This window comes from Apis mellifera, linkage group LG1, assembly GCF_003254395.2.
Source record: "Apis mellifera strain DH4 linkage group LG1, Amel_HAv3.1, whole genome shotgun sequence".
NCBI classification, from domain to species: domain Eukaryota; kingdom Metazoa; phylum Arthropoda; class Insecta; order Hymenoptera; family Apidae; genus Apis; species Apis mellifera.
In genome coordinates, this window is record NC_037638.1 from 10,403,227 (window position 1) to 10,421,353 (window position 18,127).

Consider the following 18,127-nt stretch of genomic DNA (forward strand, 5'->3'; position numbering starts at 1 on the left):
AGAGAGAGGGAGGGAAGGTTGGCCCTTCTATTAGGTGTACCCGCATCAATTAGGCATTTTAATCGGAGAGGTTTCGCCGGAATAGTTGCGATATACTAGCGTATTACGATACGAGCAGGCATACCCGGAGAATTGGAACGTGGTTGCGTTAACATAATGGAATTCCGCGGAATGTTATACCCATTATACATACCCGATTGCGTCACCATATCGATATATATGTGTGTGTGTGTATATATATATATATATATATATATATATATATATACTTTACGATAGAAAAATAATACTGCGACCGCTTCAATTTTCCGCTTTGCTCAGCAAACGGTCGATCCCTCGCCATGTTTACCAATTTCCTTTTTTTTTTTTTTCATCGAATTTTATCGATATCTGAGAGGATCGAAGAGATGTATATATATATATACGAATTTAATAATTAGGAAAAATATTTCGAGACTGGACGATCTATTATATTTGCATATTTTTATTTTCGTATTGCAACAATTGCGTTACGCGTGATAATATTATCATGTATATGAATATTAACACGATAATCCAATAATTCCGGCACATTTGATAAATTCGACGTTCGCCGAAATCCCCAGCGTGCCTTTATTGAACTTATTTTGAAAAGGGAAAAAAAAGAGAGAGAAAGAACCATCGTATCCATATTCCTTTATATATATAAAAATCTATGTTACGAAAACAGGGGAGAGGACTCGCCTCTGAAATGTAGCTCACGCGGGAAGAAAAGCTCGATCGATAAAAAGCGATTAAAAAAAGAAAACATTCTCGTGGATAAAGAGAGAGGGAGAGAAAATATCAACAATTTCCCGGTTTGTACGGAACGGCTTGAAGACGAAGGAGGCGGAAACAACGAGATGGACGAATGGTTGTTGCGGTGGCAAGGATGGTGGTGGACGACAACGAGAGGCGAAACGAGAGGACGCGGCGGCGGCCACTAGCTGTTCGTTTAATAACTTGCGTCGGTGGCGAACGATAAATAATGCAGGAGACACCGTCGTCCCGATGTAATTAACGAGAACAGTCGATACCCGGTGTGTGTCACGTATGCGCGAACGAGCGCGTAGTCAATATTTGTCATTCGTTTTAACAAAAAGAACGTTACAAAACGGTCGAATGCTCCCCGTCCAAATATTGACTATGCTCATTGACGTTCATTGATACTCTCAATTAGTGCACACCGTCGAAGCCGATCGCCGGGTAATTGGACCTCACCCGGCAAAAGGCTCGGTCTTCCCCGTCAGAGACGACGGTTTCGACGCTCGAAAACATTCGGAAACCGCGGCCCGGTAATTGGCCCCTAACCTACGATCTCTCGTAGCCTAGCCGTCGTCTAGCCGCTTTTTCCCCAATTATAAATTGCGCGCCACCAAGACTTTTTCTCCTCCTCGTTCTTTCCGACAATCAAAATTCGAAATTAACCAACTTTCGAAAAAACGCTTTTGGCGTCGATTGGTTCGATCATCGTCTCGAGTTTAGAAACAACGTCTACCTTACGATTTAACTTCGCCGCATGGATATAGATATATATATTTCGAAACGAATATAAACGGGGCTTTCTCGTTGTTGTTTACGCGCGGTTTTTGTCGCGTATGTTTACCCTCGTTCGATTGTTGCGTGGACAAACGCGTTTCCCCTCCCCTCCCCTACTCTCGAGCCCCTCCCCCGCCGTTGCTCGTTTCGCCGGCGAGGCGATTTCCAAAATCCTACACCGAATATATTTCCCTTCGAGAGAAGAAAATGAAAGAAAAGACTCACCCTTTCCTCCTCGCGAATCATCTCGGCGATGCCAGGCTTGATCTCGAGATCGTCCCCGGGGTTCGGCGGGACGACGATAGGTCCTGGCTGGGGGTGGTGTTGCTGCTGCTGTTGCTGCTGCTGTTGCTGCTGCTGCTGCTGCTGCACGGCGAGCTGCTGGCCATGGGCGGTCAGGTGGTTGACGGGCGCGTGGGGACCGGAAGTCACGTGGGGAGGCACGTGGTGAGCGGGTATGGAGTGCGAGCTCGGCTGGCCGGGCTGAGGGGGCGGCGGCGGCGGCGGCGGCAGGGGCAGCGATACCGGAAGTTCCTGGAGGTTGATCTGCGGGGTGACAGAGACGTTGGGCGTGCCCGGGGAGCCGAGGGAGCGCGGGGTCGAGCTGCTCGGCAGCATGCCGTGGATGTCGGGCACGATCACCCCGCCCCCCACCTGGCTCGGCTCCCCGTCGTCGGGGATGCTGGCCGAGCCGGGGATCCGGTCGGGGCTGCACGCGGGGGGCGACCTCTCGCCCGATATTCGGCGCCTCTTCTTCCTGTGAAGGGCGGCGCTGGCCGCCTCCTCGAGGTTCGATCTCGACGCCAACTCGTGCTCGTTGTTCACGTCGGCCAGGCCCCGTATCTTGAGGCTCTCCGCCACCTTGAGGAGGGGGCCGATCTGCTCCTGGGACACGTTTATCTCCCCCTTGTACATGAACTCGACCGCGGCCTTGAGCTCGGGCCACTTGATGTCCTTCATGATGACGATCGGGTGCTGGCATGGATTGTCGAAGAAAAGGGCTTGGAAGTAGGGGCTGCACGCGGACAGTACCATCTTGTGCGCTTTCACGCTGTGCCCGTCGCAGGCGAGGGTCACGTCAACGAAACTCTCGCTCTGGAGAAGCTGGTCGAACACGTTGGTCAGATTCGTCTGGTAATTGTTCCACCGTAGGCAGAATTGCTGGGGCGACCCAGCCCCGCTTTGCTGCGTCATGTTTGCCGCGTCGAGAAATCTCGTCCTCCGGCCTCGCTCCTTTCTTCCTCTTCCGTTTCCGCTCCTCTCTCCCCTTCCTCCTCCTCCTCCTCCCACCCCGCTTCCCTCCTCCTCCGCCCCGACCTCCTCCTCCTCCTCCTCCTCCTCCGCCTCCTCCTCTTCCTCCTCTTCCTCCTCGTTCTCGCTCTCGTACTCGCTCCTCTCCACCTTCCTCCTCCTCCTCCTCCTCCTCCTCGCTAGTTCTCCTCCTCCTTCTTCTTTTTCCTCTTCTTCCGCTTTCCTCTTTCTCCTCCTCTTCCTCTTCTTCCTCTTCCTCCTCTTCCTCTTCCTCCTCTTCTTCCTCCCCCTCCGCCTCCCCCGCCTCCTTCGGCCTTTTGGCGCGCTTCCTTACGCGTTCCGCGGCCTCCTCTTTCGCTTTCACCCTTCCCTCCGTTTTTCGGTCGTCGAAACTTCTCTCGCCTCTCCCTCTCTCGACCGACCGGTCACCAACGAATTCTCAACAGCGAGGCCGCATCTGGAACAACACCACGTACACACAGCCACGCGCGAGACAAATACCACGCGCGTCCTTTCCTTCTCTTCTTTTCTCTTTTCTTTCCCCTCTTCTCTTGATTTCTTCGTTGGGGAGGGGGGAGAAGAGAAAAAAAAAAAAAAAAAAAAACTTTGCTCGCCTATCCGTCGAACGTGCACGGGATTCTTTCACCCGAGGATCTCGTCACCGATTTCATTTCTCTTTCTGATCCGATCTCTTTCCTTCCTTTCTTCCCTCTCTCTCCCTCTCTCCAAAGTTCGAAAATCCGAGTCCAGCGCGATTCACGATAACAAGAACAACACGACGATAGGGACGGGGCGCATCGTCAACACGACGCCGAGAATGCGAATCGACCGGTGATCCACGTCGCGTCGCGTCGCGGATTACGAGCCAACCGGCTGGCGTGGGCCAGCGCGCGCGCGCGCTCGCGCGCGACTTTCGAAAAAGGGGTGACAACACGGTGCGTTTCCACGCGCGCGCCACCGAGACCCGGGACGAGGATTAACTCTTCCTTCCACTTGTTTATCTCTCTCTCTCTCTCTCTCTCTCTCCTTTTGTCTTCCGTCTCCCCGTAAATACGATTTACGTATTACGTATTGTGTATTATGTCACGACGTATAACATTACGATTCTTACGATCGAAATTCACACGTGTGTTTTTCTTTTCTTTCACGATTTTTCACAGTTTGTCCTCCCCGAAAACGGTCACGATCCTTTCTTCCTTCTCCCTTTTTTTTTTTTTCAAGAAGAATCGGAGGAGAGAAACGGTTTGTCGTTGTCCCAGAAGAGAGAAAAAAAAGTTCGTCGTCGAGCACCGAATTACGTGTACGTAATGTGTATGTATCGTATACGTTTTACGTGGACAACACAACAACAACAACAACAACGACGACGACGATAATGACGAGGAGAAGAGAATCACACCGAGAAGAAGAAGAAGTAGAAGTAGAAGGGGGGGAGGGAGAAAAAAAAGAAAACACTGAAAATAATTCTCTCGTTTACGGAGCACCAAAAAGTGATTCGATGAATCTTTCTCCTTCTCTCTGTCTCTCTCTCTCTCTCTCCCTTTGTATATCTCTATCTACCTATCTCTCTCTCTCTCTCTCTCTCTATCTCTATCTCGATACGGGGAGGGAAAAACGTGCGCGCGGTTGTGTATGGCCGCGCGCGTTGCGGAGACCGATAGAGCGACACGACGAAGCGCGCACGATCTGCACCCCGTGACGAGCGCGTCGCAACTGAGAGGCTCGCCGCGGCGACGGCTCGCTCGAACGGCAGTAGAGAGGTCCGTGAGGCGGCCGAGCGCCGATACCGTGTGTTTGCCGCGGTGCGGGCGCCGACTCGGCGGGGCGGGAGGGTAGGGCGAGGGGAGCGGAGAGCGGTGGCGCGCGCGCGGGAGGGGGTAGGGCACGGCGAGAGAGGAAGAAGGAAGGGCGAGAGAGGGAGCGAGAGGCGCGCGGCGAAAGAGCGCGGGCGAGGCGGTGCGACAGGGACGGGCGCAGGCGGGACAAAGAACCGCGGAGTGGAGCCGGTGGGCGCGGGGCGGGGAGGGGTGGGGCGGCGGTGGGGGAGCGAGACAGGTGTACGGGCGAGCGACGAGGAGCGAGGATGCCGCGGAGCGAGCCACGGGCGCGGGTGGAGGAACGCTCGCGCGCCCTCGCGCCCCGCTCCCCTCGCCCCGCCGCCGCATCGGCCAATCGCGAGCCTCACCTTCCGATCGGACGCGCCGACAGGCGCCGCCCCCCGAGACCGCCTAACGCCGCCTCTCCTTCTTTCTCCCTCGCGCGATCGGCCTTCTCTTCCCTCGGCCTCGCGCCTGCAAGAAGAGAAATTCTCCGCGGCGGCAGATCGGAGAGGAGAAGCCCGGCCGCCGATCGGCCTCCCGAAACTACGATCCACCGATGACGGCGAGAGGAGGTCACGGCGTGCACCGATGCCACCGGAGGTGGTGATCGCGGCGATGGTGGTGGTGGTGCTCTCGTGGTGGGTGCTCGTGGTGGTGGTGGTGGTGCTCTCGTGGTGGGTGCTGGTGGTGGTGGCGGTGGTGGCGGCGGTGGTGGTGGCCGCCGCTCGAACGTTGCTCGCGTTCCCGTTCCGGTTCGCGCCGCGTTCTCTCGCGGTCCTCCCATGTCCTTCTCTCCTCTCCTCTCTCTCGCTTTCTGCTCCTTCCCCCTTTCGCGATCTCCTCTCCCTTGGTGGCGGTCCCTCCATGTCGATCGCGATGTCGACGCTCGTTTCGAATATCGTCGTGCGGTACCGAGGTTTTTCTTTCTTTTATTCCTTTGCTCTTTCTCGTAGCTTGCAACCGATTTCTTCGAGCAGGTCGCCTCCGCTCTCCTTCCCCCTTCCGCCGAGGAAACTGGCCACCAACCGGCGCGTTTCGTGCGCCGCCACCCCCTGAGACTTAAACGAGTGGATCCGCGCGATATATTCTTTACCCGAGTCTCCTCGGAATTTGAACGTTTCCTTACGTTCTTCTCTCTTCAGCGAAAATTCGATCGTAAGACGCGATACGTTCGAGAACGTAGTCTCGTGTTTTATAATTTTCCTTTTTCTTCTTCGATGAGAAGAAGAAGAAGAATATATATGGTATAAGAGAGAGAGAGAGAATGGTTCCACGGTTCGTGGAACGGGCTAATTTGATTGCAACGAGGGTGGAAACGATTATTTAACGACAACGACGACGCGTCGAGGAACGTTTCCTCGAGATGGGGAAAAATATTAACGGGTCGTATTTAGGGAGTCGTGCTTCCCGATAACGGAGTTACGGTTCGCCGGTAGAAAGGAGAGATGGCCGACCTAATGAAATTAAGGGTACAAAGAGACGGTGCGCGTCTGTCCCTTCGACTCCGGCAGACACTCCTAAATGGCTATTAACGCGAATTTTGGGACTATCTTGCATCTCCCTTCCACGCGGGGAGATCGCTCGATTAATTTTTTTCTCTCCTCCCCCGTCTTGGGGGCGCGGAACGAGGGGGAGAGGGTGGTCGACAATTCGACTCGAAACGCTAAGCAAGTACTTACGATACGACGTACCAGGTGTTTTGACGATAAATAATTGATATAGTATATGATATAATTTGATAGGAAGAGAGAGAGAGACAAGTTTCGTACTGGAAAGAGCTAAATATAGATCGTTTTCTATAAGCGCTATATTCCTCGATTCGTTAAGTATCGTATTGCGGTATTGTTATTTTTCCATTTGGTAATATTATCAATCTTTATCGTTGTATATAATATTATTTGTCCCCGGCTTATTGCTTTTCGATTTAGATTACAAATTAATATCGATAATATTCCAAGCCGAAGATTACGATAAACTTGCGACACTAAGATTCGAAACTAGGAAGAATATTATTCGCGCGTACGAACATTCAAACGAAAAAAGTGTTTATTTCGTGTTAAAAATTTGTCCACTTTCCTTTTCTTTCTCTCTCGATTTGTTTCATGATCGTGATTCGCTGTTCCCTCAAAGACTTCGAGCATCGAATCAGATTTCCGCCGAATCTCTCCAACTCTTTGATTACGAATAAACTAACAACGTGTTGTTTCCAGCGACATCAATTGATTTAACGGAGTCGACAATGACAAAACGGCGGAGTAATTACTCGTAAATACGAATGCTCTTTTAAAAATCACGCTTGGCCGAGCTTAGAATCATTCTTCCATTCAAAAACGTCCCAATTATCCAATGATTAACATCAGGCTTGTAACTCGACTTATCGAAAACTTGTCGAATTTGAAGAAGAGAAAACGTTGACCTTCGACGAAAGCATTGAAGACGGGCGGAGAAGAATCACGGCAAATTGTTGATCCGGTATCGGTTTTTTTGTAACGCGGCATTATATTAAAAGCGTAAAAGCGCGAATCGAGCGTTTCAACTCGCAACGACACTCGCGGGACTCCCGAGGAAGGGAATATTGCACGATTTTTACGGGTGACGCCGCGTAAACGGGCGCGAGATTGCGTCACGATAAAAAAAGCGACGAGTCGAGCTCAACCGTAATTCGGAGATCTTTCTTCTTCTTCTTCTCGAAAGAATTAAACTTTGGATCCTTCTTCGGGAAAGAAATAGAGAGAGAGAGAGAAGAAGGATCGCTAATATTTCGATAAAGATTTCGTGGATGCGAGCATCGAATGCTCGTTAAAGGAGGGAGAGAGAGGAAAATGAGTTATCACTCGAAAGCTGATCCCGTTTTTTTCTTCCGCGACGCGAGACGAGGAAACACTCGAACGGACGAGGAGATTTTCGAAAAAAAGAAAAAGAAAGGAGAGGGAAGAGAGAGAGAGAAATGAGAAACGGGCGCAGGTAGAGGCAGTATTCCGTTAAGCCGTGGATCATCGTAGGCGCGGGGGTGGCAGCGGCTATAACGCTCGTATTTCTCATATCGTTGATACTTTCAGCCGTGGCACAGGCCGAGAGAGCGCATTGTAAGGGCGAGGCTGGCGGTCATAAATTTTACTACGTAATATTGTTTAACTGCAAACAGTATACTAACGCCCCCCCTCTTCCCTCCAACTCGCGGGGAATGGAAAAAAATTTCGATCCGAGGGGAGAGTCGCCCTTACGATCGAAAAAATTCGGACACGGACTCGTATCTCCGCTTACGAAAAAGAATAATCCGGAAGAAATGGCCTTATCCTTCTCCAAATGAAATGAAATAATGATAAAATAAAGTATCGGTTGTTTTTTCATTCCTTTCGAAAATTCTCTTCATCTTATATATTTTTCCAATATATATCGAAATCGTGGTTCGATTCAAGAAAAGAAAGAGAGAGAAGAGGCGAATCAACGGCTCGTTCGTGTACAGGGTGGCTGGAAAATTAGCCATTTGCCGAGTAATCGTTACTTGGCTGGGGCCGTTCCTCGCGGAATTACAGGGACAGGCTTGCTGTACGTATTGTACAAGAACAGTGAGCAAAGAGAAATATTGATGATGCTGCCGCTGCCGTGTGGCTAAGCGCGCGGAGGCTGGCATTGATGCGTGTGCGCGTGTAGTGAGCGCGTGAAAGGACCCAACGCTGTGCGTACACACGTGCACAGCCGTGCAGCAGACAAACGAGGAGGAAAGAGGGGGACCGTACGCAACGACGCGGGGTGGAAAAGAAATAAAGAGAGAGCAGAAGTAAGAAGAAGAGCGTTAAAGAAGGAGAAAGAGAGTTGCGCGCTTAATATTTCAGCGTCTCGAAATTCTGCCCCTGAATCATTAATCGCCCACCGTTGCGGTGCCTGGCCCCGCTCTCACCTTTTCCTCTCCTTCCCTCGCCCGCCTTTTACTTTCACCACCCTTTATCTCTATAAATACTGCCCTCCTCCCTTCGATTAGAAAAATCTTACCGATATATTTCACATAGAGATCGGATTAATCTGAATCTCGTGAATATTAAAAATCGACGAGCCTCTCGATTTTAACCTCGATTTTCTTCCCCTTTCATTTCGCATTCATCGAGCGTGCTGGGAAGAAAAATTCCCTCCTCTCGCTGAGGAAGGGAAGGAGGCGCGAGGCGATAATTAGGCCTAGACGAGGGAGACAACGTTTCTGCCAGCAGTTATTAGTCGTGGTGGTCGGGTTGGGGGAGGAGGGTAGGTTGGGTTAACGTTGCAGAAAGGGGTGGCATAAAAGGGGAGTGGGTGGGTGGACGGGTGGCTGGCTTGTACCAAACAATGATATCGGGTATTTGATTTGTAACCGACGACAATACCGACTTGCGACCCCGCATTTCATCCCCCGTCTCACTTCCCTCCCTCCCCCTCCCCCCCGCTTCCACGCCATTCTCTATACCTGTACCGATACACTATACGCGTCTCTCGTGTACACGCGTGTGTGTATATACACGCGTATATACGAACCGGTGCAACCGAAGCAAGGCTATCGATGCAAGTACACTTTCGCGTTGCCCCAAGTCGCCCTTTTCCTCCCTTTTCCGTATATATATATGAATATATTTACGCGTCTCATTTCTGCGTTTAATTATTTAGAGAAGATTTGTTTGTTTATTCTTCTTTCCATCACTTGTATTCATATTTTCATATTTTTTGTAAATTGCAGAGAGATTGTAATGCAGAAAGAAGGAGAAGAAATGAATGATTCTTTCTTGTTCTCAACTCGATAACGTGTTAGAGCACGTATGTGCGCAGAGAAGAAATACAATCTTCGTGAAACGCGGAGGGAAGAGAAAAAGTCGGTCGTGTTTCAGGAAAGTCGCTGCGTGACTCGAATGGGCCTATTGACGCGTTAATTGCGCCTGAATAATTGAGGGCACCGTGCTTTTAAAACGTCCGCCGATTCTCGAACCCTTGAAGGAGAGTGGATTACAAGAATTTTCCAATTTCCAAGCTGAAAATTGGCTGGGGACGCTGGAACTCTTCGTTTCTCGAACAGGACCTGGACCGTCGAAATTTCGGAGAGATAGATCAATTTCTCGGGGAGGAAAAGAGCGCCGGGTTGGATGGTGGAGAGAACGCACACAGTTCGATACGGTTATCGCGCCGGCTATATAGTTGTATGCAATCGGAAGCACGGATAATGCTCGGAGCCAGCGGCTGAATTATTAAGGATTTTAGCTGTGTATCGCCGGAAGAGAAGGGTTCTCGGTGATCGTAAGAATATCTAACCTCGACGTGGCTCCTTCTATTATTCAACGGCTGTCATCCCCGTGTTGGGGTGGAACGCGCTACAAGAAAGCTTGAAAGCCCGATCGTACCACTTATTTCCCGATCGCTTGGCCCCCGCGTCTATTCCACTCCTCTTTCTTATATATATATATATATATTTTTTTTTCCTATAACAGATTTCCCCTCGCCTCCTCTTCACCAAAGATAGAGACAAATAAACGATCGCGTTCGAGTAATTGCTGTAATCGTTCGAAGAATCACGAGCGCGTCTGGGAGGAACACTTTGGTATCTTTATTAAGAGGCGGGTGAAGCGGCGAGGAGCGAGGAGGTGAATTAACGGGAAAAAGGAGAGAGAACGGTGGAGAGGTAAAATGCTTAAATAGGGGCCTTTGTTCCGCCCGGGACCTTAAATCGTACCCTTTTTTTCGAGCCACGCGGTGTTTACATTTCGTCTGCCCGCCATTTCCTCGGCCAACCCCGCGCTTACACCTACAACATTGGATAAGAAGAGTTCGTAGCTCGAACTCGATCGATAAAAAAACTCTAAGATCTCCGGAAGGTGACGAAAAAGGAATCGCTTTCCTCGATAGCCTCCTTCTTCTTCAAATATTTCCTCGATTAGAGGGAAAAAAGGAAAGAATTAATGTTCAGAAACAATGATTCAATAATCGATTCATATTTAGTAGCCCGTGCTGGACGTCCTTTTCTAAATATTCACTCGAGAATTAACATGAAAAGTTTGGGCTCGTTTCAGAAATGGATTGCTCCTCGAAACATGGAGAAAGAGAATCGATCGATCAGAGAGAAAAGATTGGCGATGGATCTCTGAACGGAGGGGTCCACTGGCCTCAAATTCTCCGTCCAATCGATAATATACGATTCTGCATGATTCTGCTTCGCGTATCACAATGACCCTCTGGGCAACCTATTCTACGACCCAGCGACCTCCCCACGTGCACCACCGATCTACCTGGTCCCCGAGCTTGCGGTAGATAATGAGTGATTAGGTAATTAGTTGTCCAATATTCCACCTCCTCTCTCTCTCTGTCGTCGAACAAAATTTTCTTCTCCAAGGTTTTCGAAGAAAGCAGAAGAAATATAAATTATTCCGTTCGATTATTATCAATTATCGGGATTTTGTTTGTTTCGTCGATCGAATCGAGATCAATTTAATTCTGTTTGAGAATGGAATAAAGGGCGGCGGCGTGATTCAAGTTACCTGGTTACCATTGCCGCACGAACAATTTGGGTCATTCAACGAGCTCCTGCTAGAGGAGCAGCAACACTAATGATCGGCTTTGCGGTGTATTAATAATATCGGGAATGATTGTCGATATATTTCGTATATATATATAAATTCGTATAAAATCGATATATTCGTATATATATAATATTTTTACGATATCGCTCTAATATATTCATCGAGAATAACTTTCTTTCTTTCGAGGATGTACGAGGAATACAACAAAGCATTACGAATTTTAATAATTAATATCGCACCGCGATAAAGATAAACTTCGTTGAATTTAATGGAAATGTATTCTCTCGCCTCTATCCCCGTATACAATATTAATTGTTATAATACATATTCCTTTATTTTATTATTATTATTACACACCGGCAAAGGCTTGTGAATATAAACGAGATCCCCTTGCTAACGACGGGAATTAATATTAAAAAAAGGATACTCTTAGTACTAAAACCATGTATAAAACGAAACTATACATTGAAATCATCTCTCCAGATACTTAAATATTCTCCAAAAAAAATCTATCTAAAACGTTATATATATAAAATCTTCTCGAAAGAAGAGAAAAGTTTCCAACTGCGAAAAAGGGGGAGAAGAGATGGAAACAGAGAGAGAGGCTCGAGAAAATCGAATTAATATTCGGGATAATATCGATCTGCAGAAACGAGGGGTCGCTCTCGTCCCCAAAAAGGAAAAAAAAAAAAGAAGAAAAGAAAAAAAGAAAGCGGTGGTATCCCTTCGACCGGGTATCACCACGCAACGCCAAGCCCTGCCCCCTTTATAAATATAACAATTAAACGTATGAGGGTCACGGAACGAGGGGAGAGAGGGAGAGAGAGAGAGAGGCACGATACGCTGGAACGATCAACGCGAGAATATATATATATATATTTTACGGAACGTCAAACAGAAGGGAGAGATGGGCGAAGTTTGGAACGGGCACAAAACCTGTTCGAAACGTAAGTAATTTCAATCCGTAATGTATAATTCAAAAAAAAATCTCTCGACAAAATTTTTAATCTTTTCGTAACGATAACAATAATACGAAGATTCGAAGGCTGGATAAAATTCGTTTCCACCGCGAAACGGAGGAGGGGAGGAGGAGGAGAAATTAGATTAAATTAGATTGAATAAAGTTAAATTGAATGAAATTACCGATGTCGAACTGGGTCGAATCGAGGGAGATGTGTATATCCCTCGAAGAAGAGAGAGAGAGAGAGATGGTATAAGCGGCGGAGGGAGAGGGAAGGTTCGAAAGAAAGAAAATGGAGGAGGAATGTGGGCGAGCGAGTTAATTCGCGGGACGAATTAAACGCGTGCGAGTTAACACGCGCGACAGAATCGTCGCCCGGGATGGTCGTAACCGTTTAAACGGCCGCGGTTGGATAAATTGTTGTATTAGTCACGGCAAGTTTATATTAATACGTCCCTTCTGTTCCCTCTGAAATTTCGCTTCGTCCCGCTTGTTACGACCGATGTTTACTACGCGCACGCGCGCACGTTTCTTTCTCTTAAAGGAAGTTTAAGAAAGAGAGAAAGAGAGTAGTTGCTTTCGATATTTCTCGAGGATCGGAGGAACGAATTCGTGAAATAATTGGGCCATTTTCTTTCAGGCAAAGATTCGTAGTTTTTCGATTCTCAAAAAATATAAGGATAATCTAAAGTTCATTAGATAGAGAATTCATTCATAAAATTCATTAGTTTTATCTTTTGTGGAATTAGAGATATTAGAAAGTTTGGAAAAGAGTATTTGCATCACTTTCTGTTTATATTTGTAAGGTAAAACGAGATACCATTATTTTAAATAATTGCTGAAATATTGCAATTCTATTTAACGATAAGAAAAAGAAAAATGGAGTGGAAGAATAAATAGCTGCTCGAAAAGTATGTTTTATCAACGAATCTGCGACGAGATATCGTTTCCAAGCGGCAACAGGCTGTTCCACCTTTCCGATCTGCCGTCTTTGACGCGTAATCGATGGATTCTCCACGAATCGGCCGTAACACGGGGAAGATTTTTTTTTAAAATTGCAGCGACAAATCCGACAGCTTACCTGTTAGATTACGAGATTTCGAGCGTCGTCGATACCGTTGATAGCAGAGCTCGCGTTTCCTCCATGACAGGTACATTGCTCTTCTCCATGCGAGACGATATATATATCTTCTCTCTATTTTGTTGGCGGATCTGTAACGAAGCAGGGGAAAAAATATACATAATAAATATACTCGTTGAAAAGAAGACGAAAATAATCTGGCCACACTGGAATTTGTTTTTCCTTTTCCCTTTCCTATATTATATATATAATATTTACAAAAATATTAAACAACAAATTGCAACAATTATCCTCTCCTCCTTAATTCTTTCCACCAGAGAAAGGAAGAAGGGAACGAATCGAAGAAAGATCGAAATCGATTAAACCGAAGGGAAAAAACAAAGAAGATTTATTTTCAAGATTTCCAGCAAGGAGGAGAGGGAGCGGAGGAGGAGAAGAGACAGGAGGAGTTGGCGGGAAGGAAGAAGGAGGAAGGCACGGGGGGTAGCAATGGTTACAGCAGAATAAACTCCTCAATAATGAGTTCCGCGAGTGAATTCCCCCGGCACGGTGAGAGGCTCGAGATAATAAAACAGAGCGACTGGGACGCGACCGGGCCGCGTGGTGGTAGTGACGGGTAGTTGCGATAGTATTGGTCGGCGAGGGGTTGGTTGGCTAGGGGCGAGGAAGGGGGGGGTTGCGCGCCGGCAAGAGTAATAGTAAGAGGCAATAAAATATAATGAAATAACATCCAATCCAGGAGAGATATTGTGAAAATATTATTACTAACTTATTACTTGCTGGGCGCACGGTGCACACCAACTCCTACTCTCTCTCTCTCAGCTACGTTTTTCCCTCCCTCCCTCCTCTTTTTTTCTTCCCCTCCTTTTTTCTCCGCCCGGTCGGTCGGTCGGTCGGTCGGTCCTCCTCGTCGGCCCCTTCGCGCACGCATATCTCCCTCTCCCTCTCCTTTCTCTTCTCCCTATTCCTTCATCCCCCTTTCGCGCTCACTTCACCTTCCACGGCGCTCCATCGTCCTCCACCCTTCGACCAGACCTCTCTTCCCTTCCAAGCTCGAGCCTTCTCTCTCGCCCCTTCTCCTCCCTTCTGCCCCGATAAAAATTTCCATTTAACGTCGAATACGGGGATAGGTTAAAGGTGGATACCTAATATGGCGCGCGGCTCGAAAAGTTGAAATCGGTGTCAATCGAATTTCGATCGGAGGAGATTCTTATCTCTCGCTCCCTTTTTTGAAAAGAATCCGCCACGTTTTCAACGACGATGAAGATTATTATACGCTTTTGGAAAACAAGGGAGGAACAGCGTGGAGAAAATGAATCGATTTGACGGAAGTGGCCGGAACGTATGCCCGGATGGATGAATACTCGCGATCGGGAGTCCGACCGGCGTATTTGAAATGCAAAGTACACGCTAAGCGGATTATCTGACAGGAAAGATCGGCCAACCGGGCGGAGAAAAAGAAAGAAAGAAAGAAAGAAAGAAGGGAGGGGGAGAAAAAGAAGAACGCGATTACGAGGCGAGATATCGCAGGGAGATCGCAGCCGGTGACGACAGACGGTTATATAAAAGCCACGGTAGAGAAGAGTGTACAACGCTTGCACACTTGTATCCTGTTGTATCCGCGATGCGGTGGTGGGCGGCGGTATATTCGACTACTACCGGGGAGAAGGAGGAGGTGGAGGAGGAGGAACGAACCGGTGGCGTTAAAGGAAGAGGGTATTAGCGGCCTAGCTAGGAGGGGGAGGGCGGAAGAGGAGATGCCAGGCCAGCAACAATCCTATCTGACCGTGTAAATCTCCTGCCCGTTGTAACGAAGCGGCAAATCGAAACTAAACGGCGGACCACGAATGAATGGGAAATCAGAAAATAACGTTACGCGCACTTCCGCCAGGAACAGTCTTTCTCTCTCTCTCTTCGTTGCATTGCTTCCATCTTTTCTCCAAAGTTTCTTTCGAGAATCTTGGAATCGTTGGAATAAGAAAGTTGTTTCGAGTAAATTAATAAAGTCACGCGCCTCGATACGGAATAATCTTTCGAGAAACGTGGAGTTGGAGATGAAAAAATCGTACGTATATGTATCTCTCTCTCCTCGAATCGTTTCAGATATTAACCTACTCGGCTTAGTATCTTAGAGGATATTTTCGAGGGACATATATAAATATCCCTTGGAGATATCTTCGTTACCCTCGAACGTGCATCGATTGCTGCTTAATACTCCTTGTAATACCATCGGTGGCTAAATGTAACGTAACGCAAGATGAATTTTTCGCGTTCGTTAAAACCGGCTTGTCAAATTGCAAAGGAATGCTTGCACATTTTAACGTTTACGTCATTCTTGATAATCGTGATATCGAACGGGACGTCTCCTCCGAAATCCTTCTCTCACATCGATTATCTCGTACGATATCGTAGGTGATATTTCTTCCAAGGAATTAATCTATCCGATTCAATTTGACTGCCCGTCGCGTTAAACGACCGCGTGTAACCGCGAGCCAGTTACGTGATCGCGAAAAATACCGCGTTTGATCGTGAGAGGAGGGAGGGAAGAAGCGGGTCACTCGTTTTCGTTTCGGAAAATTTCGTCCGAGAGCGGCTCGACGCCCATTATTCCGCGGTTTACGTGGTTCTCTCTGGTAATTTGCAAAGAGTGGAACGATTTGCCGGGACAGGTCCGCTTATATAAATAATATATCGTTATGCGAAAGAGCGCATAAGGGAAGGGGAGGAGGAGGGGGAGGAGGCGAGACGTATCCGATGTGCACGTGTCTTTGCATCGTGTGTTACGTAAGTGCATCGTACGTACACAATGGCGGTGTAGTTGTGTGTTTATATGTATATATATATACACGAGTCTAGGAGCACACGAGGAAAGGAAGGAAATCGGTACACGATATGGAGAAGGCTCGGTGTATGGATGTAGTGTGCACGACGCGGTACAAGTATAATGTCTTTATCGTTATAACCGGTATTCCATGCGACGTACGAATTAAATAAGATCCTCTCGTGACGTTGCGCTTCCGTTTATTAGAGAAATTGACAATCCCGCCGAGCGGAAAGAATAATATATAATATCTTTATCGCGTGATTTTTCTTCTTCTTCTTCCTTTTTTTTAAATAAAATCGAAATTCGTTAAGAAAAATTATGGAATGTAAAATAATTCTTCTTATTTTTTTTTTTCGAGTAACAGAGAAAATTTGCATAGCTAAATGTTCGTTAATCACGCCTCGATCCGTTCCTCGATAAGGAGAAGAAGATAATTTCCAACCCCCTTAAAATTTTCCCTTCGTTCCCGATTATATCGTCAGAGAGATATTTGGAAGAAAAAAGAAGAAGAAGAAAAGAAAAGAATTTAGCATATATCTACGTGACGAATCAAGGAACGCATAATAAGTCTCTCACGTGTCTGCGAACGTGATGCCGCCGGATTCTCTCTCTCTGTTCGTCTCCTCAACTTCGATCGGTAAAAGGTTTAAATTGTAAATGTACGTACAACTGCGGAGATCTTGGGGAAGGTTGTTTCGCGCGCGAAAGGAATTGGACGTGGCGCGAGAATGCGTGCGGCCATTCTCTTTCCCTTTTCCTTTCCTCTCCTTTTTTCGCAGGTGGACGAACGTATGAATAAAATACGGTATCCGGGCGAAGATTTGCGCGACTCGACTCGGTTGCTCGTCGTATTTGCATCCGCATTACGACGAGACCGTGTATACACCGCCGGCTTGCGTAATATTATAATCAGCCTCGGGAAAATAAATAACTATGGCGTCTACACGGTCACTTCTCTTCGCCCCTCTCACTGTTTTTACCTATTCGCTAGATAACTATCTTTCCGCTTCCTGTTGACGTATCGCGTACACACATACATATACGCGCGTGTGTACCGTACATTACGTGGAAACGGCAGTTTGAGAAACAACGAACTGTTTCCAAATAGTATCTCGATATTATTACAACCGTCGTTCTTCCTCCTTTTTTATTCCGCGTAACGAGAGTTGCAAAAGTCGCGGTTACAAAAGATGAGAGAGACGATGCGTTCTCGAGTAAGAATGCGAAAATTTGCTTCTGCCTTCTATACTTTCACGTGTCCCGACACGTAAGGAGAAACACTATAAGAGGATAAATTCGAAATTTTGCCGTGAAACTTTATCTCTCCGATGCCACGGGGACCGTGTATCCGGCTTTTCACAGCTTGCTAGGCTTGCTAGAAATTAACGCAAATTATTTCTGCGCGAAAGAGTTCGGAAGTCGTAAAAAAACGGTATTACAGCCAACTCGTCCCCGAAAAAAAAAAAAAATAAAGGAATTCCATCGAGTTCCAAGCTCGAGAATCGAAATCTCTTCGCTCGTAAGAATAATCTGAATAATCGGGGAAAGAAAAAAAAAAGAAAATCCAAAATTCGCCTTAAGGCGGTGCCTTAACAAGAGAGCCTCCCCTTCCTCGCAAGGCTTAGCCTCCCTTGTATTCATTTCTCCGCTCGTTTCATCCGATTCTCTCACTCTCCTCCTCCTCCTCTTCCTCCTCCGTGTTGATATCTGTGATCCATGCATAGAAACAGAGGGAGAGAGAGAGAAAGACAGAGTGTACGACGAGAGAAGGAGAGAGAGATGAAGGGGGAGGGGATCGGCAGGTACGTACGAACGCGCAAATGACAAAACACGTATTACGTGTAACTGGAGTCCGTGCTAGAGATCAATACACATAATAGAGGGTATCTATAGCGCGCGCAACCCGTGCTCATTTACTTAATTGTGTTCTATTCGGTATAACCGAGGTATGGTGTGCGACTCGTGTAGGTACGCGGCCGCCTACACCCCTCTCCTGCCGTGCCTCGCCGCTTTGGCCACCCTTCGAAGCATTGCTCCCCCCTCACGCCCACTCTCCACCCTCGCCCCCTCCTCCTCCTCCTCCTCCTGTTCCCTGCTACC

The 18,127-nt window shown here is 47.6% G+C and overlaps 1 protein-coding gene across 8 annotated transcripts in view; it reads right to left on the minus strand.

Moving 5' to 3' along the window:
- The window catches only part of LOC725189 (protein bric-a-brac 2), a 220,487-nt gene that overhangs the window by 171,344 nt on the left and 31,016 nt on the right, over positions 1-18,127 (minus strand). For 7 of the 8 annotated variants that reach the window (XM_026446286.1, XM_026446284.1, XM_026446291.1 and 4 more), the window contains 2 exons: positions 13,204-13,334; positions 1,783-3,265 (listed from right to left, as the gene is read on the minus strand). In XM_026446286.1, the coding sequence (XP_026302071.1) occupies positions 1,783-2,751 (969 nt within the window). In that variant the 5' untranslated portion in view covers positions 2,752-3,265; positions 13,204-13,334. Of the gene's footprint in view, positions 1-1,782; positions 4,502-13,203; positions 13,335-18,127 lie in introns of those variants that run through there. The other variant, XM_026446285.1, reaches the window with a different exon arrangement.